The 22,920-nt window shown below is 37.1% G+C and overlaps 2 protein-coding genes across 5 annotated transcripts in view; both read left to right on the top strand.

Annotated features, from left to right (window-relative positions):
• Positions 1 to 6,682: 6,682 nt before the first annotated feature.
• CTXN2 (cortexin 2) lies at positions 6,683 to 14,578 on the top strand. Its single transcript, XM_005877503.1, has 3 exons — positions 6,683 to 6,800; positions 7,022 to 7,135; positions 14,155 to 14,578. Exon 3 carries the CDS (start codon positions 14,212 to 14,214, stop codon positions 14,455 to 14,457), a length of 246 nt encoding a protein of 81 aa, XP_005877565.1. The 5' UTR covers positions 6,683 to 6,800; positions 7,022 to 7,135; positions 14,155 to 14,211; the 3' UTR covers positions 14,458 to 14,578.
• Positions 14,579 to 19,819: 5,241 nt separating this feature from the next.
• SLC12A1 (solute carrier family 12 (sodium/potassium/chloride transporter), member 1) overlaps positions 19,820 to 22,920 on the top strand; it is an 89,752-nt gene continuing 86,651 nt past the window's right edge. For all 4 annotated transcript variants that reach the window (XM_014548777.1, XM_005877497.1, XM_005877495.1 and 1 more), the window contains exons 1-2: positions 19,820 to 19,917; positions 21,239 to 21,853. In XM_014548777.1, coding sequence (XP_014404263.1) covers positions 21,437 to 21,853 — 417 coding nt within the window. In that variant the 5' untranslated portion in view covers positions 19,820 to 19,917; positions 21,239 to 21,436. The remainder of the gene's footprint in view (positions 19,918 to 21,238; positions 21,854 to 22,920) is intronic.

Here is a 22,920-nt window from a genome sequence, read left to right as displayed (position 1 = left end):
CTGGGGCAGGGGACTAGAGTGGTCTGGAAGGGGTCAATGGCGGGAAAGGGGACATATGTAATACTTTCAACAATAAAGATTTAATTTAAAAAAAAAGAAAAAGTAAACAAACCACCCAAATAAATAGTGGGAAAAGATCTGAACAGATACCGCACCAAAGATATAGAGATGGATGATAAGCATAAGTTGTTCAATATTTTACACCATTAGAGAATCAAAACAAAAACAGCAACATGATATCACTGCATAGCTATTAGAATGGCTAAAATCCAAAGCACTGACAACACTGAAAGCTGATGAGGAATGTGAAGCAATAGGAACTCTTATTTATTGCTGGTAGGAATGCAAAATGGTACAGCCTCTTTGAAACACAGTATTGCTGTTTTTTTACAAAGCTTAACATACTTTTACCACTTAATCCAGCAATCATACTCTTAGTTATTTAACAACATGAATTGAAAATTTATGTTCGCACAAAACCTCCACATGAATGTTTAGAGCATCTTTAGTCATAATTTCCCAAAATTGGGAGCAACCAAGACATGCTTCAATAGGTTAATGTTTAAACTGCGGTATACCCAAGCAATGGAGTATTACAAAGCAATTAAAAAAATGAGCTATCAAGCCATGAAAAGTCGTGGAAGCACCTTAAATGCATACTGCTAAGTGAAAAATGCCAGTCTGAAAAGGTAACAGAGTCTACGTGACTCTATACATACATTCTGGGAAAGAAAAAATTATAATTACAGTAAAAAGACCAATGGAGCCCTAACCGGTTTGGCTCAGTGGATGGAGCGTCGGCCTGTGGACTGAAGGGTCCCAGATTCAATTCTGGTCAGGGGCACATCCCCAGTAGGGAGTGTGCAGGAGGCAGCTGATCGATGTTTCTCTCTCATCGATGTTTCTAACTCTCTATCTCTCTCCCTTCCTCTCTGTAAAAAATCAATAAAATATATATTTTTTAGAAAAGATCAATGGTTTCCAAAGGTTGACTGGGGGATGAGGGGAGGAGAGGAATGAATAAGTGGAGCACAGGAAATACCTAGGGAAGTAAAACTATTCTGTTATGATATATAATGATGGATACACAACACTGTGCAAAACCTGTAAACTAAACAACACAAAGAGTGAACTTTAATGTAAACTATGGACTATATTTAATAATTATAAGGTATCAATATTGCTTCATTAATTGTAACACATGCATGTACTAATGCAAGATGTTAATAACAGAAGAAACTATGGGGTAAGTAAGAGAAAAGAGGTATACAGGAACTTTCTGTACTTTCTGCGGATTTTTCTGTAATCCTAAAGCTACTCTAAAACATTCAATTAAAAAGAAAATAGGAAATATTTAGGGGAAAAATCATGTTGAGGAAAAATCCACTGTAAAACCCCTACAACTTCACAACCAGAGCACTCCCCTTTACAAACCTAATGAAAATACTACCACAGTTAAAAGTGAAGGTTAAAAACACACACATACTAACATAGAACTTGACAAAAATGAGTTGAAAGGATAATGCAGTTATGAAAGAATGATGCAAAAGTATAAGGAAAGTTTGAATTATGAAAATGAGGACAAATGCACAAAGATCAGGAAAACTGTTCAATATGCATTTCAAGACAGCATGTGGCAAAATTGAGCCAAGAGGAATGAGTAGAGGATGGGCATAGTCTACAGAACTGCTTTCCTTCACAGCTTACTGCATTCAGCTGGGTTAGTGGGGTTAGTTAAGCTGCTTTTACTGGGAAGTCAAAACACAAATGTACTGGAGAACATCATGTATAAACTAATTGATTTCCACATTTTATTGACATCCATACTTGCCAATAACTGATTGCTATTACAGAAACAGAGACCATAGCAGAATAAACTGCTTTTGTTTCCCTGTTTCTTTAACCCAGCAACATAACTTAAGTCAAATGTATTATACTGTAGTTATGGCTTACACATTCTTGGAGATTGTGCCCAAGGTGCCCTATAATACTCATTAGATTCAGCAGTAAACATAGCACAGGGTTTGAAGTGCACTTTAAACGAATCAATTTAAGGCTTATGAGCACTGAAATTAAAACCAATTAAATAAAACATCATAGATCACTCTGAATTGAAATATTTAGTATCTTTTTCTTTGCAGAAAAGTTTACCAGCAAAACATAACATCTCATTGTCAGTGGGACTCATCAAATAGACAGTGGTAGATCATTATCTACACTAAAGTGTCATCGTGCTCAATTCACTTATGATTCCACTTGGATAATTTCTTCACTGTTGACAAAAATCCCACATAGCCATTTTCTAATCAAATCCATCCATTTACTGTACTCAACGCCTAGTTCAGCACATTCAGTATTGGCTACTTTTTAGAGATCAGGTGGTAAAATGATTCCATCTAATTTCCAAGGAAATCCAAGGGGGGAAACAACCAAAAAATAATGGGATGGTTAAAAAACAAACAAACAAACAAAAAAACAAGTCTTTAAGTCTGTCAATACTTAGTTGCAAAATTGGGAATGAGATGATGGATCATTCATTTATAGCAAAAATTTTTAAATCACTCCTTGCTTTACTTTGAGATTATACAAATGGACTTCGAGGGGGCCATGAATGCCTTGAGTTGTGAACAAAATTATCTGCATCTGTTTATTTTTAGGTAGAAGGCATACATTTTTTATTGGAATTTCCAAATCATTCTTGATCCCTCAAATATTAAAGTCATATATGTAGAAAAAAGTTTGGGTAGCTTCAAATGATACTCAAAATAGGCAGAAATACATTAAAAAACAACAACAGTTGACTTTGGGATATAGCTAATTCTCTAATCCCATCTAAAGCTAAATAAGCATTGGATTAATTTTTAAATGTTTATCACAAAAGTAATTTATATTTGTCTTTAATCATTTTCTAAGTTTTTTATTCAAAAGTTTTAATATCTAACATTTAAGTAAATAACATCCTATATAATAAAGAGCTAATATGCTAATTAGACCAAACAGCCAAACGACCTTCTGGACAAAGCCGGGACTCTTAGGGCCAGCTGAGGCAGCCAGGACTTCGAGGGTCAAGCCACTTGCACAAATTTCATGCATTGGGCCTCTAGTTTCAAATAAAAAGGCACAGCAACATTAAAACATTTTAACTCAGAAAGAATAACCAACTTCAGCCAGACAGATTTCCATGAAAAGCTGAAGGTAACATGATGGTCTAATAAGTTCAAGGGATGATCCCACTATAGAAAATGAGAGCAAAGAGTCAACTGAAGCCAGGATAGCAAGAATTCATAACAAGCATGATTTTCCTTTCAAAAGAACTCTGAGCTGACTTGTCAGAGGAAATTCTTGCTTTCAGTTCCTTTGTAATACCCTCATTCAAGAATATATTCATTACAGTGGAGCTGTCATGTTCCTCAAATTTCTAAAGTTACCATGTCTTCTAACAAGGTAGATAATTAACATTTTTACTCTCTGACAAAAAAAAAATTCTAGTCATATAAGGGACACTATTTATAGTGTATAGAGGGAGAAACAGGGAAACAAAATGTTTAGAAATAAAGCTGATTGATAGTTATATAAATTGAAATTTTCTTCTGTTAGCTTATCATTTAGTCATAATAAATTAGATTTTACCTCCATAGCTATCTATATGATCATTTTTTCTATATTTTAGTATAGAATCATAATAAATTCTTGGAGTGGGGCCCACACATAAACAACAGAATCATGTATTTTAGTATCTTGTTAAAAACAAATTTATAAAACAACCCACCCAGTAGTCAAAATTTTTGGCCAAAAAGTAAAGAAATAAATGTGTTTATTTACTTATTTTTCATTTACTGACTTCATTTTTTATTTTATGAGGACATTTTCATGTCCTCATATATAGTTACTAATTTGTAGCTGTTAATTTGACTCTGACATCCCTGGTAACTAAAAGAAGGCAAATGAAATCAATTACATGATACAGTACATTGTATATAAAAAGAGAACACACCACTTACCTCCTTTAAATGAGTAGGAGAGGTGTGAGAGTTCAATTCATGAAATTAATATTGAAAGAAATGTTTTTTGGAGGAATATCATTAAGAACTAGAAAGTCATGCGTTCAGCAAGTCTTTACTAACAATCTTGTAGTTTTTATAAGCTGAGGTTATTTTACATAGAATATTTGTGTATAAGCTGAAAGTGTAATGCACAGCATAGTAAAGGCAATTCTGTCTGGGGGAGGTCGAGACAATGCCACCCACATATTTATCTTTCTAATAACTTTGATTGCTCCGAAAATAAATAATGGACTATCCAGGAGTATAGGTTAACTACATGTTCTTTAGAAGAGCATTCAAATATTTCATATCTTTCAACAACTTTTTTCTTTTTAAAAAATATCTTTTTAATTGATTTTTTACAGAGAGAGAGGAAAGGAGAGGAATAGAGAGATGGAAACATCAATGACAGAAAAACATCCATCGGCTGCCTCCTGCACGCCATTCTCTATTTCCATGCTATGATCTGCAATAACCCATTGACTTTTCAAGCCCAGCTTAAGGAAGCAGGACTAAGTTACATGATTCCACTGTTGATGTATGGGCCCCACTCCAAGAGTTTATTATGATTGGAGACCCAGTAGGGGATCGAGCCTGCAACCCGGTCATGTACCCTGACTGGGACTTCTTGGTTCATGGATCCATGCTCAATCACTGAGCCACACTGGCTGGACCCTTTCAACAACTTTTACTGGCAGCAGACATTGGTAAGAATTTAAAATACAGGTGTTCTGGGTTGTATTCTATTCTTCATTACTGTTCTTCATAACTTCTTTTGCAATAGAGATTAAAATATAAATTACTAATCTCCGTGCTTCTATAGAACTTTGTAGAAATTGTCAAGTTGTTGTGCAATGTATCTCATCAAGGGCAAATACCAAATTTCATCTATCTTTGTATCCCAGCATCTAGCAAAGAAAGTGGAACATAATGGATTTTTAAATCCATTACGCTTTCCTGAATAAGCCACTTTGCAGACTTCTCTGAGTATCACCCTTGTTCATATAGTTTGAAAAGGGTCAAGGTCATGCACCCACTAAGACCAAGAAACGTAATTTATAGTCAAAACTTTCCTTTGGCATCAATTCAAAATCATTAACTAAAAGCATTTCATCAACTGATGGAGGTGTGGATTTTTTTAAATACCAGAAAACCGTCCAGAGGAACCTTCAAAATATAATAGTCAGATCAGCGTTCACTCAAATGATCTATGAAACAATAGCTATATCCCACTTTCTAAACTTGGTGAGGATTATATTTGTAACATCTCTCTATATATGTAAATTATATTTGACACAGATTTTTAAAATCAGTGTCATGAGCATTTACTATGGAGCCATATTTAAAGTCATAAATTACAAGTCAAGGTCTCCAATCATAATAAATTCTATATGCCCATACATCAACAGCAGAATCATGTAACTTAGTCCTGCTTCCTTGAGCTGGGTTTGAAAAGAGAATGGGTGATTGAAAATCATAGTATGGAAATAGAGAGTGGAGTAAACTATAGTCTGCGTCCAGACATTGTCAAAGTCAAAATCAATCAAATTCATAAAGTTTGTTGTTAATATTGTACAAAATGGTTAACCCCTGCATTTACATGAATAGACTATTCTTGCAACAGTCTGGAAACATATATAGAATAACAGAGGGAAGAAAATGACCTCTTTTCCTGTACTCTATAAGTGACTGCATTTCCAGAACATGGTATCTCTAGCACCTTGCTACTTGAAGCATGGCTCTGAGACTAGCAACGTCCAGCATCCCCTGGGATATTGTTCAAAATGCAGAACCTGAGACCCAACTTCACATTTGCTGAATGAGGACGTGCATTTTAGCAACATCCCCAGGGGATTCATATGCACATTAAATTTCAAGAGGCACTGCTTTAGCACTTAGTACCAACAAAAAAATATGGATTTAGTGAGCTTTAAAAAAAGTCAAAATCATAGCTATGATAATGTTACTGGAAGAAGATACTCCTATTTTTTGCCTTTGGTGGGCAGTTAATTCACCTATATTATAGGATGTTTACTAGCTTTAAATGAAAAAGAATAACCTTTTTGTTTTTAGTGAAGTATTTTATGAACTCCCAGTTGTACATTGCCCATATTTTGCAAGACCCTAGAATTTTTTAAATTAGTAAACACTCCAAATGACCACAAAGTTTGTCTTCACTTTATTATTAAACTATAACACACCTTTACATTATGCTTTATTTTTACATGAACGATGACCCAATTCTGTATTTATATTTTCCCCAAACGCTGACAATATAATTACTCATAAGGTCAATAATTAATGTTTAGGAAATCTACAGGTGCTCACAACTTGTAGGTTCTGGATATATTATCCAAACATGAATAGAATTGGAATGTTCTAGCTGAGTCTGGAGAACGACAAGACCCCCTAAGTAAGAATGAGATGAGAGATTTTTGTTGTTTTTGTTTTGCTTTGCTTTCAATGTGGTTTGGGCTTGGATTCTTTAACACTGTTTAGAAACGTGCCTCAAAACCACATCGGAGTTTTATCAGAGCTTCCCTCGCTGGGAATCTTCTTATGTGGGAGCTAGGTTTTACTACGCAATGCTTCAGCACTACGGACAGCGCCTAGGCACTTCGAAGAAAGGGAGGGGATCCGGTTGGGTTTGCGTAGTGGAGAAAACGGGGAGCAGGGGAAAATAACCCCAAATGCCGCATGCAGTCCCCAGTTAAAGCTTTCACTCGCGTCTTTCCCGTATTGGAGGAGAAGAAAGACGTAAGAATCTAGAGCCCTCACAAACACACACTCGCGGGCGCGCAGCGAATATTAACACACTGCTACATCCAAGAAATCCATGCACATTCTCCTGCAAAACACACCCGCGCGCGCACACACAAGTACTTCGCGGGCGCCCGCGGCTTCTGCCTCTCGCTGACAGATACATTTTCACAGGTAGGCCAGGAAAGCGCTAACCCCGGTCCTGTGACTCCACGCAGGTTCCCAGGACATGCCTCTTACATTACTACTGAACTGATCCGCGACCACAGACAAACCTGCCAGCACTTAAGTCTACTCGCTGGATTTCATCTCCATGGCAACAAGCATGGAAGGTGAGACAACCCTGGCCAAGAAGTAACTTTCTCCCCCTACCCACCGCATTAGCTGAAGGATTCCAGTGCAGGTCCAGATGAGAAGCATGTCCTCATTCTCTTGTATTTCTGAAGCTAGGAAGAGGGAAAGGAGGTGGGGGAAAGGAGCCTGCAGGTCTGGTGAGTTCGAATTCTAAAGGAGGAAGAGCACTAATGTTTCTGCTGCTGCTGCTGTTGCTGCCAAAAAGAAAAAGCAACACGAAACAAAAGAGCATGTATGTGTGCAGTTTGCTGATGCTTCTCTCATGTTTTGTAGATTTCTGTGCTTCTCCAGTCTAATATGTCCAAAGAGAACTGGAGACAAACAAGGCAGAATGATAATGATAGTCTAGGTTTCTCTAGTGAGACATTTTGAGAATTTTCAGACAAGGTTTTCAGTGCTTTGAAAGGAACGAATATCAGAGTCCTTGAGGAATCATCCAAAGATTCTCTTATGAAGGGAATTCTCTTAAGGTTGAAATCTGAAAGGGGGAGGTGGGGTTCTGGCAGATCCCAAGGTTTTGGATCCCTGGGAAGGCCTGAAATTTATGCACTTCATCATGATGAAGACATCTGGGTTTGTAATTTAAGGTTTTCCTTTGATTACAACATATGCCATTCCTAATGATTAACTAGCTCTGTGCAGATGTGGCCTCAATAATGTTTCATTTTACCTCTTTAGCTTTAATGGGATTTAATAACCTTGATATATAAGGGGGGGGGCGGGCTGTACGTATGTGTATGAGAGGATTCATTATTTTTTAAGCTTGGGTTTTCTTATATTTCTCATTTCATGAAACTGTGAATGTTCATATTATTACCATTAGAGATTATCATATCTAATGACCAATAGCAAAATACTTTTCACCCAGAAACATCATATTCCACTATAATAGCTGTTATTTCAGATATACTGTTTGGAATATCAATAATAGATAAATAAATGGGGGGAAACCTGTTGATTAAAATAAAATACAGGAGATTCTTTATTTTTAATGGGCACATACTTTTCAATATTGGTTCTGCAAGTGCACATGCTGCATGCAAATTAAATAACTGCCTGTTTCTGAAAAATACATTTTATACCTCCAATCAGTAAACTAATTTCATAGAAGAAATAAACATCACACATAACAATCATGTTTATAAAATGCTATATATCAGGTATAAAAATACTGTTATCTTTGTTTAACTACTAAAGATGGTATGATTTGTAAGACTTAACATAGAAATATTTTATTTATTGATTAATAACTACAAAGCAACTCAGTGAGATTTGGGCCTTTTGATATCTACAGGTATACCCTTGGCCCAATCCTATGACTTGTCAGGATTTAGAGATTGCAGTTTCTGACAATTTCCATGAAGGAAATGATGTTTTCAACTCAGTTGTTCATTTCTAAAGGCGCCTAAATACTTATTCCAGTGAATATGGCTTGAGGCAATATTTTATCATTTGCAGTAGTACTATGAAATTGTACTTAAATACTTCAATCACAATACAGATAGACCCTGATATTTAAATTGTACAATGTTGATAATTTTACCCATTTTTGTTGTTGTTGCGCAGCATCTTTAAAACAACTTTGCCACACGATTTTACATTCTACACCCTTTTGGAAATTTTATTTCTTAACTATTTTTTTTCTCATAAGAATTTATTCATGGCTTTGTGATTTCATGGTCTAAATTTTTGTCATTTTGCATTCAGGTACTATTTCCCAGTAAACCAGATTCCTTTTGAGGTAGGCCTTAAAATGACTGTTATGCAGCAGGAAGAACATGCTGATTTATTTTTATTTGCTTCCCAATCTCTTCCAGGGATTAGAGAAACTGAAACTATAGTGTTTATCCAGAGTTGTTGAGTAACTTATTAATTATGAAGAAATCCATGTTGTAACTGAAGACTTCTATTTATTTTAACAATATCTAGTTATTAACATTGCTTTTATGTCATATTATTCTCTATACCAATAGAAATGTGCAAAGCTCAGCCCCAGCTGGTTTTTCTCAGTGGTTAGAGCATCGGCCTGCAGACTGAAGGGTCCCGGGTTTGATTCCAGTCAAGGGCACATGCCCAGGTTGCAGGCTCAATCCCCATTAGAGGGGCGTACAGGAGGCAGCCAATCAATGATTCTTTCTCATCATTGGTGTTTCCGTCTCTTTCTCCTTCTCCCTTTCTCTCTGAAATAAATAAAAATATATTTCAAAAAAAGAAACGTGCAAAGCTCAGCATACTTAGCAGTATATTCTCAAACACTTTAAGACTTGGTGTTGAAATGGCAAATTGTTCATTTCACAGAGCAAGAAAAATGGAAAGTTTGGGTAAATATTTGAAAAATTAAGGCCTGAAAATAGTACTATTTCAACTACTATGTATATGGCTTACATTACCAAGACCATCTATTTGTTGAAGATATTGTTAGGCAATTGCTTAACATTTTACTTATTTGCTTGTGTAGACACAACCTAGAGCAATGGCCAGACTTTCTTTCACCTTGAATACTACGCTCTGTTATTCTCTTTGACCGGTGTTTTGTTTTCATTTTTAATAAAAGGTAGAATTTTAGGACTAATATAAAAGTCTAAGTTCTTCCTTTTAAGATATTTACCAAACATCTGTCTTTCTCATCCCAACATTTTTATTAAAAATGGGAATGTCATAGTTCTTTTGAACCCCAAGTGAATTTACTCAGTTCTATTTTTTAAAACTGAATATATAATCATATCCTTATTCTTGAAAGTACTTAGTCTGATGATCTCAGCTTCTGCACTTTTAACTTTTGTACAAATAAAATTTCGCTTCTGTCAAGCTTCCTTTAGGGCCTGACTCCATTTTCTCTTTACCCATCACTTCAAAAACCTCTTCAGTTTAGTGTTCCTCCTGGACATTCAACTGAACATTTTAAATGATGAAAAAATTCTGAATGGCAATGTCCTATTTTTCAGTTCCCATTACCACTACAGATTTTGACACAGTTTGCCCACACCTTATAGACACTCTAGCCTCCTTTGTTCCAGGGGAACTTCCTACTACAGATTTACTTGTGTTTCTGATCACTCCATATATGACTCCACAAACAGATTTAATTTTCTCCTCATAAAAGAAATGTTTGTTGAGGCTCCTTCCTAAGCTTCTTTCATCTTCAATCTTTCTAGTACCTGCAAATAGAACTTTAAAGGAATTACAACAAAATTGCCTTCTGGATCAATCTAGAACAAGTAGATCCCAGAGGATCACACTTCAAATATTTGAATACAGCTATCATCTTTCTCTTCCTAGGCAAAACTCTGCAGTTCTTTCCATCTCTTAAATTTTGATTTGTGAAGTTTTTGATGCTTCTATGTATTTGACTCTCTCCACCCAGGATGCATTCTTTTACACAAACTTTACTTGACAATAAGGCCCTTAAGATGTTCTCCCCACTGGCAATTTTATGCTGGACAAAATTTGCCTGGATTAATTTATTCAAAACTGCCTATTAAAATGTCTACGCTGTGCCACTAATTCACTAAGTCCAGAACAAAACTCTTCATTTACTTTCTAAATTTACACTTTGCTCATATTTTCTTTATTTTGGTTAATGAAAACACTGTCTCCTAATATATGGTGACAGGAGAAGATTTGACTTTGGTTGGTGAGCAATATGCAGATCTTGTAACATAGAAACCCACACCTGAAATCTATATGTTCATGTTGACCAATGTCACCCCAATCAATTTATTTTTTAAAAAATGAAAACACTGTATTTCAAGCGTCCAGCCTTAGTAAAATGGAATCACCTTTGATGCCTCTCTTTTCATGGCCCACTATACTAGTTGCCTAATCCTATCCCTCATGTATTTATAAATATCTTTCAAGCTCATACCCTCTTCCACACATTTACTTCCTAGTCCAGGCCCTCATTGCTTCTTACTTGGACCATTTCTTTTCCACGATGCTTCCACTCTGAAATCTATGTCTACTTCAGTGTCATCATCAAGCTCTTGGCCTTTAGGCAAATAAATTACAAACTCAGCCTGACAGTTAAGATATTTCACATTTTGGTGTCAACTTACCTTTCCAGCGGTCTGTTCCAATACTCTCCTTTGCTTGGGTCAACTTGCTCACTATCCTCTGAAAAAAATTTAGTACTTCTCTGCCTTCATATTTATTGTCATGCTGTTTCCTTCTCCACATATCTAAATCTTCTGAGTTTTAAAGACTCCGCTCAAATACAATCTCTTACAAGGAAACCTTTCCTGGTCCCTAAATGGGTGAAATTTCTATTCCTCCTTAAATGTGTTTATCCTCTTTGAATCCCTTTTTTCATCAAGATGTTAAGGATAATATCAACCCTGAATTGCTGTTATGGAAATACAGCATATGTTAAATAAAGGTTTGTTTTCTTTGTAGAAGCCTACATTGTTTTAGTCTTGTTTGTGCATGGATCTCTTTCCTTACAAGTTGGAATCTCTTTGAGTAGAGAGGTCCATGTCTACTAGAACATAGTAGCAAATCAAAAAATATTCTTGTGTGGTATTTTTATGATTTTTTAAAAATCAAATAAAAGTTTTTTTGTTCATTTTATTTTGACTAAATATGTTTTCGGGTTCTGGATGTTTCAAACTTAGATATCTTTAAGCCACCACTTTATTCATCAAAAATTATATTTTCATCCAGCCAGTGCAGTCAGTGGTTGAGCACCAACCTATGAACCAGAAGATCACAATTCAATTCCCAGTCAGGGCACATGCTCGGGTTTCGGGCTTGATCCCCTGTGTGGGGTGTGCAGGAGGCAGCCAATCAATGATTCTCTCTTGTCATTGATGTTTCTATTTCTCTCTCTCTCCCTTCTTCTCTGAAATCAGTAAAAATCTGTATTTTTTAAATTATATTTTAATACATTTAGTTTAATTCAATTTAAGTATTTATTGAGTACCTACAATATGCCAAGAACTATGGCCACTACTTAAGTAGTAGTTATTTTTCCATTTAAAATGATAAGTAACTCAATTCACAGACTGTCTAAGATTCTAAGCACAAAGTATATCTGATATATGTTAGACAAATTATAATATAAAATATAAGGAGTTTTGTATCTTTAATAAGAAGATACCTTGTTTTATTTATTTTTTTTAAAATTACCATTCATCTTTAACATTATTTTGCATTAGTTTCAAATATACATCATAGTGGTTAGACTATCATATGCTTTACAAAGTGTTCCCCCTGATTTTTTCAGTACCCACCTGGCACCATTCATAGTTATTACAATATGATTGACTATATTCCCTATGCTGTATTTGACATCCCCTTGACTATTTTGTAACTATTTGTAGAAAGTTACCTTGTTTTAATCAGTAGTGACAAATGAGTTGAGTGTTTTATTGCTACCGCTAGAAAACACCTTTGTTTGTTTATTTCGTCAGTTGGTGGCTTTTAGTAAGAATAGCAGAGTCTAGTGGATTAATCACTGGCTAAGAGCCAACTTAACAGGACTTAATTCTTCTAATGATCAGCTGTGACCCTGCTTCTCTGTCTACATTATGATTTGATTAACTGATTCTAAAGGTAATTAATTTACTTAACATTAAGACATCAAATGGGAAAATTGTTTTGCTTCAATTCAGCATACACTTTTATTTTTGTTTTGTTTTTACCAACCCTTCTGTTGTAGTTTCAGAATCTCAGTATAGTAGAAGCTTAGGTGTGGGATCTGGTTGGGAGGGGACTGAGGAGCTTGCCTTGAAGCTGCATGTTCACAGGAAACACGCTGTTTAATTTGAATTTTGTGTTTATTTAGGGTGTTCGGAAAGCTAATGGAGATCGTGGAAAGATGGCTAATAGTCCACAGTTACTGCTGCTTGTTGCTGGCAAGCTGCTATGTTGGATACTGCACTTATAAACAAAATTTTAAAAATACAATTTCTCTCTTTAACAAATTGAGATTTAGTGTGTGAAGTAGTTGTAGAAAAGAAAATACATGAACATAAGTCTAAAAGCTAAGGAGGGAAAAGGAGAGAAGACATTAAAAGGATCAGAATCACCTGGCCGGTGTGGCTCAGTGGTTGAGCGTTGACCTATGAACCAGGAGATCATGGTTTGATTCCCAGTCAGGGCACGATCCCCAGTAGGGGGAATGCAGGAGGAAGCTGATCAATGATTCTCCCTCATCACTGATGTTTCTTTTTATCTTTCTCTTCCTCTTTCTGAAGTCAATTTAAAAAAAAAAAAGATCAGAATCTGTATCAGACAAAATGGTATTAGAGATAGGCCTTGTAACATGGACCTTAGAGAATTTGACCAGCTCACACTCTATGTAATTATATGTGGTTGTATATACACATGCAAAAAAATAGATGACAATCTGGGTCAAAGAAGCAGTGACTTTACCTCACAACGCTTTTGATTAAAAGCTTTTAAGATTAATTATTTGAATATTTACCTTCATACTTGATTTTTAAAAAATGTTTTTACTGATTTTAGAGAGTAATGAAAAGGGAGGGAGGAAGAGAGAGAGAGAGAGAGAGAGAGAGAGAGAGAGAGAGGAAGAGGAGAGGAGAGGAGAGGAGAGAAGAAGAGAAGAGAAGAGAAGAGAGAAGAGAAGAGAAGAGAAGAGAAGAGAAGAGAAGAGAAGAGAAGAGAAGAGAAGAGAAGAGAAGAGAAACATGGATGGGTTGCTTCCTGCATGCCTCCTACTGGATGAAGCCCATACTCCAGGCATATGCCCTGACCGGGAATCGAACCAGCGACCCTTTGGAGCCAGCTAGGGCCATATTTGGTTTTATATTGAGAATATAGAGCTACAGTTTTATGTGTCCACAAAGGCAGCTCTGTAATTGCTACAATAGAAATAGCATCTCCAATGCTAATTTGATCTTGATTCACATCTAATGATGTTTTCAAACGTCTTGTGAGTTAAGTCAAGAGGGCTTGAAAAATGCCAGATTTTATAAAACAATTGCCTGCTCAATATCACACATTGATAAAACTAAACTGATTTCAATTTTGTATCTAGGCCAAGAGGTGACTCCAGCTGGAATTCTCAAGAGCCACAAGGATGTGACAGTGAATAATGAGTAGTTCCTACTGTGGCAACTCTTCAGCTAAGATGAGTGTCAACGAAGTATCAGCTTTCTCATTGACTTTGGAGCAAAAAACTGGCTTTGCTTTTGTTGGGATTTTGTGTATTTTCTTGGGACTTCTTATTATCAGATGCTTCAAAATCCTGTTAGACCCGTATAGTAGCATGCCTTCCTCTACATGGGAAGATGAAGTTGAAGAGTTTGATAAAGGGACATTTGAATATGCACTTGCATGACAGTTCCAGCTTTGTGGTTTTTAGTGTTGTGCTCTTGGGACTCGTGGTGAATACAATTGTAATTACCTTGAGTGTGCTGCTGGAGAGAGGCTCATTTCAGTCACTAAATTCAATAAACATGTGTGGGTAATTTATCTACCTTGCTGTGTGAATGATAAACCATCGTTGGATTTCCTCACTTTCTTCTATCCCCTAATATTGAGGTGTCTATGGAATAGAGTAGAAGGATCCTTCAACCATATATACCATCTTTATTCTTATCTCAAACATCAGCCTTAAATCCCTGCTTCCTTTTTGTGCTAATGAACTCGGCTTCCTGCTTCTGCCCCTCTGCAATGCCACGACACCCCTCCACATTCCCAACTCCAGCCCACTTCACATTAGAGAATCAGGTGTCTTAAACATAAGGGACCCTCGATCCAAAGGATAAATCGAATATGATTTTCCTAGTAATAGCCATTGGTCAAAAATATTCACAGATGAAAAAAACTTTCACAAAACTAATACACAAACCTAAAAATAGCCACAGGCCCTGAAGATCCCCAATTATCACAGTGTCCTGACCCTTCTAATTATTCTCCTACTAGAATCTCTTACAATAAAACCCCTTAGCTTGAGATCTAAACCAGACCTGCTTCAAACTGCTACTTCCTCCTCCTCCTCTCCCTTTTTAAATTAAATTTATTGGGGTGACATTGGCTAATGCAATTATATAGATTTCAAGTGTGCAATTTTAGGATTCATGTGTTGTGCCGAGCCAGCTCAGCCAAGGTTCACAAGCCTGAGTGAGAACAGCGAATGGATGAAGAAATGACAGACAAAGAGAATACGCTGGGTCTAGGACCTAAACTCTAGGTGGATCTTCATGTGCCTGGCTCAGGCCTCAGAGAGAGATCCAGAGGCAAGCTGAGCTTTTATTTTATAGCCAGAGGTAAACAAGGTAGTGTTTTCCATAGTTACAATGTTCTTGTGAGTTTCACTTGTTTTGGCAGCACTTGCTGCATCTCCCTCAGCCCATTAGCTTCCCAGATAAGATCTAGGGAGCGTCATAAGGTCAAGCCTAATTATGCTGAGAGGACTGTGCCCTCTAAGCTGGGACTTGTTTGTGGCTTTGCCAAAAGGTCAGTCTGAGGCTTAACCGTATAGCCGCTTCCTACAATGTGTGCCCAACACCCAAAGTCAAATCTCCTTCCATCACCATATACTTTACCCCCTCTACTCTTCACTTCCTCCCCACCTTCTTTTCTCACTGGTAACCACTGTACTGTTGTCTGTGTCTATGAGTTTTTGTTTGTTTGTCTTGTTTGTTCATTGTTACTTTCAGTTTATATCCCCCATATGAGGGAAATCGTATGGTGCTTGACTTCTTCTGTCTGATTTATTTCTCTTAGCATGATATGGTACATATAGATCATGGAATACTACAGTCCTAAGGAAAGATGAAATACTGCCTTTTGGGGCAACATGGATGGATCTTGAGAATATCCTTCTCTCCTTTTATCAACAGCACAAAAAAGGGAGTTTCCAGCATGACCTAGTGGAAAGAGCGCTTGTTCAGGAACAAGCAGTCCAGTCTCCGCCCTGCCACCACTTCAGCTGTGCGAGCGGCTAAATCATCTAATCTCAGTGGACTTTAGTGAGGAGGCTAACTAGAGGATGCTTAATGTCCCTTTCAATCCCAATGTACTATGAACTCTACAAACATGTCTGGCAACCCAGACATCTGAGATGAATGAGGACTTAAGATGTCATGAAAAAATTTTTAGTTTAGGAGCTTAAACTCAGATATATCATTTCTAATATTGGCCCACCCAAAAACAAGCTTTATGACCTAGATATTTACCTAAAGCAGACTTCTTTTCAACATCTGCATAACAAGGATAAAAAAAACCCATTCTGTATGTCTTGAAGGAATGCTGAGAGGACTAAGTGACATGATGAATGTGAAAGGAATTTGAGAACCATAAAACTCAGTTTAAACATACCTTTCTATCATTATTTATTATCCTCACTGGTCATACATAGTAATACAGCCTCCCAAACCTTAAAAAGCAATGGTTTAGTATAAATTATTCAAACTCTCCAGTCTCCATTCTCTTCATTTGATAAGTGAAAAGATAGAATTCTATAATTCCAAAATCTTTTCCAAGTATAAAATTCTGACTCTCCATAATCAATGAATGGAGGAATAGCAGGAGATAAATAAATACAAAAATATTTGTATCACTTGAGAATATAACACTGCCAAACATACCAAAAAAAGAATGACTTATAGCCCTAGCTGGTTTGGCTCAGTGGATAGAGTGTCAGCCTGTGGACTCAAGGGTCCTGGGTTCAACTCCAGTCAAGGGCACGTGCCCAGGTTGCGGGCTCAATCCCCAGTGGGGGGTGTGCAGGAGGCAGCCGATTAATGATTCTCTCTCATCAATGATATTTATATCTCTCTTTCCCTCTCCCTCTCTGAAGTCAATAAAAATATATTTTTTTAAAAAAGAGTGACTTATATTTACTGAGTTAACAATAAATTAGGTGTTTTCCATTTATTATGTGATTTGATACTTTTATCAATCCTTTGAGTTCAGTATTACTATTTTCACTTTATTATCTCAATTTTACGATTAAGAAACTGAAGTTGAGAGAGACTAACTTCCCAAGATCACCAAGCTAGAGAAGGGCTGTGTTAGAAATTGAACTTGGGCAATCTAATGTCAGAGTCCTTGTTTGGAAACACTCTGCTGCACTCCAACATTGTCCTCATATTTCTACAGATCTTACAAAGACGGTTACTGCTCAGGTCTATGGCCAAGAATTTTAAAACAGAGTCTCAAAAAGATATTTGTACACCCATATTTCTAGCAGCATTATTCACAATAGCTAAGATATGGAAGCAACCCAGGTGTCCATCAATGGATGAATGGATAAGTAATTGTGGTAAATATACACAATAGAATATTATTTAGCCTTGAAAAGGAAGGGAATTCTGCAATATGCCTAAGAACATTAAGCAAAGTGAAATAAGCCATTTACAAAAAAAAGAAAATACTGTTTGATTCCACTTATATGAGGTACTTACTAGTAAAGTAGTCAAAAATCATTAAAAACCCCAGAATGGGAAACGGGGGGGTGGGGGGGGAAGAATGTGGAGTTATTGTTTAATAGATATATAGGGTTGGTTTCTTTTTGCAAGATGAAAAGAGTTATGGGGATGGATGGTGGTGATGGTCTCACAACAGTGTGAGTGTACTTAGTATCACTGAACTGTGTACTTAAAGATGACGAGGCAGTAAATTTTATGTGAAGTGCATTTTACCACAGTAAAAATGCAAAAGCAAAACAAACAACAAAAAACCTGCCTAGCACCATATCTGGGACAGGGAATATAATAAATAAGTGTCCATTGTACTCCCTTCCCCCAAGAAAATAAGAAAGAGAGAAATAGGTAGGCTCCTGAAAGGGGGCAGGCATTGGGGGACATCTGAAGGAAGGGAGACTAGACGTGGCGGAAGGAACTGCAAGTGAGTCCCCAGCGCCTGTCCAAGGCCAGTGAACAGGACTTGCTTTCGGTTTCAGCCTCATTTCAACTGATTTAAATAAGCAGCCCCACCTAGCTGAATCTGAAAGGTGACTAATTCCTATGCCTGACTACCTTCTATTTGGGGAGTCAGAACCCTTGGTAAAGCAGATAAATTCCTTGCCCCAGTGGCCTTTTGAGAGCAGAAGGAGTTATAGGTACATACTTGCAATTCTGTCTCTAATAACGTACAGCCTCGTACATTGGCCTGACTGATTAGCATGACACTTACCTAAGAGCATCTAAGGGGTTTTGCTTAGGTACCTCTAGGCCCCTTTGTACAGTCTGGCATCTGTTTCTCCCTATTTTAGTAGGCATAGGATCTATCCCAGTCTCTAATGATTCACCCCAGAATCTTGGATGTGGCTAAAAGTCACCAATTGAAAATATTGCTAAAATAGTAAAAGCGAACGCTAAGTATAAACACAAATTGACTCATTTATTCCTCACAATAACTCCACTGTGGGGAGCCGATATAGGATTAAGCCTCGGACTGACCTGTTGGCAAAGTCACAAACAAGTCCCAGCTTAGAGGGCACAGTCCTCCTAGCATATTTAGCCTTGACCTTATGACGCTCCCTAGATCTTATCTGGGAAGCTAATGGGCTGAGGGAAGTGCAGCAAGAACAAAAACAAGTGAAACTCACAAGAACAGTGTAACTATGGAAAACACTACCTTGTTTACCTCTGACTATAAAATAAAGGCTCAGTTTGCCTCGAGATCTTTCTCTGTGGTCTCAGCCAGGCACAGGAAAATCCACGGAGACTAAAGAGAGCTAGAGAGTTCTGAACGCTGTCTCCATGTAAAACATTCTTCACAGACTCGGTCCACACCTTTGGGAACCCCTGGACCGCTGGGGCTGGACCCCGGCAACTCCACCACAGGTAGGTAGCCCTATTATCCACAACCGCGTTTTACAGATGAGAAAATAAAGGCAGAAAGAGACTGAGGAACTTGCCAGAGATCACACAGGTGGGAAGTGGCAGGGTCAGGATGGGAAGGGAGCATTCTGACTCCAGGGACTTGCTGTCACTCCCTGTATCACACCACAGACATGCTGCTCAGGCAACTGGAACTCACTTGCATAGTTTCGGATAAAACACAAGGAGGACTCATTCAATGTTCGCAGTTGAAAACCGTGACAGAACCTGCAGGGAGGAATTGTTTGTGCTGTCTTAATAATTACCACCTCCCAGATGTGAGCCAAACCTTTCCCTCTACAAAACTCAAAATCCGAGTTTGATAAAATGTTTCCCAAAGGTCCTTTAGCAGTGCCACTGGGAAACTTAGCTACAGTTTGATTTCTTCTTGAAACTGTTTTCCTACTACGTAGGAATATTTGCAATAAATTATTGACTGTACTCTCAATCCCATGCAGAGAAAGTCAAAGTAATATGTATGATAAGCAAGATAAAATAATCTCAAATAGCATTTTCTAGTTATAATGTATAGAAATTATCTCTGGAGGACTACATTTTCTGCACATGCCAAACAATAGGAGGTCACTAAGAATCATGTGAAATAAGAAGATGGGATTGAATTTATTTAGTTCCAAACAACTAACGCACTGCTTGTATTTTGTTGGATAATTGCTGTTGAGTAACACAACTCCCCTTATGAATTAAAGAAACTTTATTTTACTTTCTATCTAAAAGGATTAATGGTTTACTACTAGTTACTATTTGATGTAGTACTTAAGGTTCCTCAGGGCTAATGACTGGGCGGGACCTACTGTATTATTCCAGGCCAATCATTGCTCAGTCATCTCTTTCAAGGAAGATTCTAACCAATAAGAAGAAGCCTAAGATTCTGAGCTGAAAGCTGAGTGCCCCATATATGCCTGGGTGATGCTGAAGCAGGTTACGCTTCCAGAGGAAAGGCTCCGGTGGTGAGTTAAACATTTCTGGGCAGGGTAAAATGCCACTTAATATTATGCATAAAGTAGATTCTGAGGAGTGGAGTAAGGGCGAGGATATCAAGGACGATAGAAGTGGGATATTCCATAAAAACTGAAGAGACAACAGAGTCACTTAGGATTTCCCTAGGACAGGTTACTTGAGAGTTGAAGTTGAAATTTTTTAAATTCAAATAAATAGTTTTATTAATTTCAGGAGAGAGGCAAGTTTTTGTACTTATCTTTTTAAAACTTTCTTGGAAAAGACAAAATTTAAGGTATAAATAAAAGGATATTATTCTAAAGAAAGAATGCGCTAAGATGGGGTTATGCCATGGATTTTGAAAATGATTCAATACTCTGCTTATCTAAAAGTCACATATAAACTCAGTGAGGATTCAGAATATTTAATTAAGGGGAATCAGAGAAGCATGGTTATTTAACCTAAATATCGAATCCGTCTTTACTGAGGATTGTGATGTATGTCCTTACCCTGATTAGTCATATGTTATTTTTAAGACTTTATAATGGCATTTGTAAAACAGACAAATTTTTGAGCAAATCAAACATTTTGAAGGCAAGTAAGAAAGCTGATCATTTAGAGCAGTGGTTCTCAACCTTCTGGCCCTTTAAATACAGTTCCTCATGTTGTGACCCAACCATAAAATTATTTTTGTTGCTACTTCATAACTGTAATGTTGCTACTGTTATGAATCGTAATGTAAATATCTGATATGCAGGATGGTCTTAGGCGACCCCTGTGAAAGGGTCGTTTGACCGCCAAAGGGGTCTCGACCCACAGGTTGAGAACCGCTGATTTAGAGGGACATCGTCTTGACAGTACATATTTTTAAGGTCTACCAAGAATATACTTTTAGAAGATTAAATATTTTAAATTTTACTTATCATTTAATTATATAGATATCAATCAAAAAATACCTTGCAGTTTCAACATTTAGTATTGTCGATGAACTGTGTTTCAGGCTAAGAATGTTCTCATCAGCTCTTACTGTACTAAATCAGTAGTTATATCTTTTCTGAAGTCTTATTGAATCCAACTGCACAGAGTCTAAGCAAATACTACAAACACAGGTAACAGTTTAATGACTCTATTGGAAATTCGGTTTGCTAAATCCCTGGTTATTTATCCTGGGATTTAATTACTCAGGTGATTAAGGTTCCTGGACAGGTACTTTAATGAAATTAACTCAAAAATATATGTCTTGTGAAAGAACACTGTTTCCTCACACCTCCATTCCTACTTAAATATATTTCTATTACTTGGACCAAGTTTAATTTTCTTTTTCAATGACAGCTTTGAAGAACAATGTGAAGACTGAATAGGAAATACATCAAGAATCTACTTATTGAGCTCTTCTAACAAAAGCCAGGAGCTCCCTAATGTAAACACATTAGTGTTTATTTGGAGGAGGAAATATATAATTTTTTTTTAAAAGCAATAATAAAGTAAATAGCTGAGTCCCCCCCCCCAAAAAAAAAATTTAGTTGGAAGATGTCACTGAACAATTCTTCCAACGTATTTCTGGACTCAGCGCCCAGTAATACCAATCGCTTTCAAGTTAATGTCATAAATGAGGGCCATGAGAGCAGTGCCGCAGTGGATAACAGCGACCCTCCCCATTATGAGGAAACCTCTTTTGGGGATGAAGCCCAGACCAGATTCAGAATCAGCTTTAGGCCTGGGAAACAGGAGTGCTATGACAATTTCCTCCAAAACGGAGAAACTACTAAGACAGATGCTAGTTTTCATGTTTATGATTCTCACACGAACACATACTACCTACAAACCTTTGGCCACAACACCATGGATGCTGTCCCCAAGATCGAGTACTATCGCAACACCGGCAGCCTCAGCGGGCCCAAGGCCAATCGACCCAGCATACTTGAAATTCACGAGCAACTTGCAAAGGTAAGTCTAAGAGAACAAGCAGGTGTCCTCCCTTCCTCCTTCAGGCGATTTCCTGTTCTTTCATAGCACTAGGAATGTAGAAGCGTCCAATGACGAGGTCTGTTCCAAACTGTCCATCTTACTTACACGACTGTCCCTCGTTCCCAATAAGCAGAAAATACACAAAAGCGTCTCACAGATATTTACTGACTGAGGAAAGAAAACTAGAGAATTGACTCTGAAAGTTAGGCAATATGTCCTCGGTTGTTTACAATTGTAGTCTACTCGATTCACACTTGGTTAAACATGTCAAACTGAATACTAAGCTGATTTCACCTTAGGATGAATGCTTCTACAACAGTTGTAAAAAAAAAATCCCTGGTGCTTGCTGTAGTTAATTCTGTGGTACCAGCCTTTATGCACATGGGTATTTTCCATATTCTTTAAAGAGACAGCAGAGATTTATAAGATTCAGCATTTATCCCTTCCTCTTCAACGCTTTGCCTGAGGCTCCCGAGTGCACTTAAACATATAAAAGTAACTAAATTAAATTTAAGTACAGAAGCAGCAGATGTGGCTAAACTTTTTATTATTTAAGGAATATAGCCACAGTTCCCAAATCTGCCAGAAACATAAGGCAGCACTTTTTCTAATCTTGTAGCAAATCATTTGTAAGCTTCGTCCATTTCTTCTTCCATAACCTGCTCTAAAATATGTTGATGCACTTTATCTTCCTGGTCTTCGGGAACACATTTGGGAATGAATATCATTCTTTGTCAATATAATCACTTGCTAAGAAGACTAATTAGCTGTCACATATCCAATATAGTTTACTCTTGCCCAAGTGTTTAGATGAGGGAAAAAATTGGTTGGAACAATTTCTTTCACATTCATTCATTTGTTAAACCATTTTTTTAATTAAATGATCACCTACTCTGGGGATTCTAGGAATACCAATCTCATGAAAGATGATAATAAAGGTGAAAAGCTCCTTTTAGTTTCTGCTCATCCTTCTTTTCCCAAGGAAACCCATCTCCCAAACTTGTTCCCTGTGATTGTATAAGGTCCCCGACTCTGGGTTCTACAAC

This window comes from Myotis brandtii, unplaced genomic scaffold (genome assembly GCF_000412655.1).
Source record: "Myotis brandtii unplaced genomic scaffold, ASM41265v1 scaffold521, whole genome shotgun sequence".
Lineage (NCBI taxonomy): Eukaryota > Metazoa > Chordata > Mammalia > Chiroptera > Vespertilionidae > Myotis > Myotis brandtii.
The sequence above is the reverse complement of the archived record's forward strand: the minus strand, read 5'-3'. Positions and strand labels throughout refer to the sequence as shown.

Excerpts from the sequence above, each read along its gene's own strand:
- CTXN2 (XM_005877503.1), top strand. The coding sequence starts at position 14,212 with ATGAGTAGTTCCTACTGTGGCAACTCTTCAGCTAAGATGAGTGTCAAC.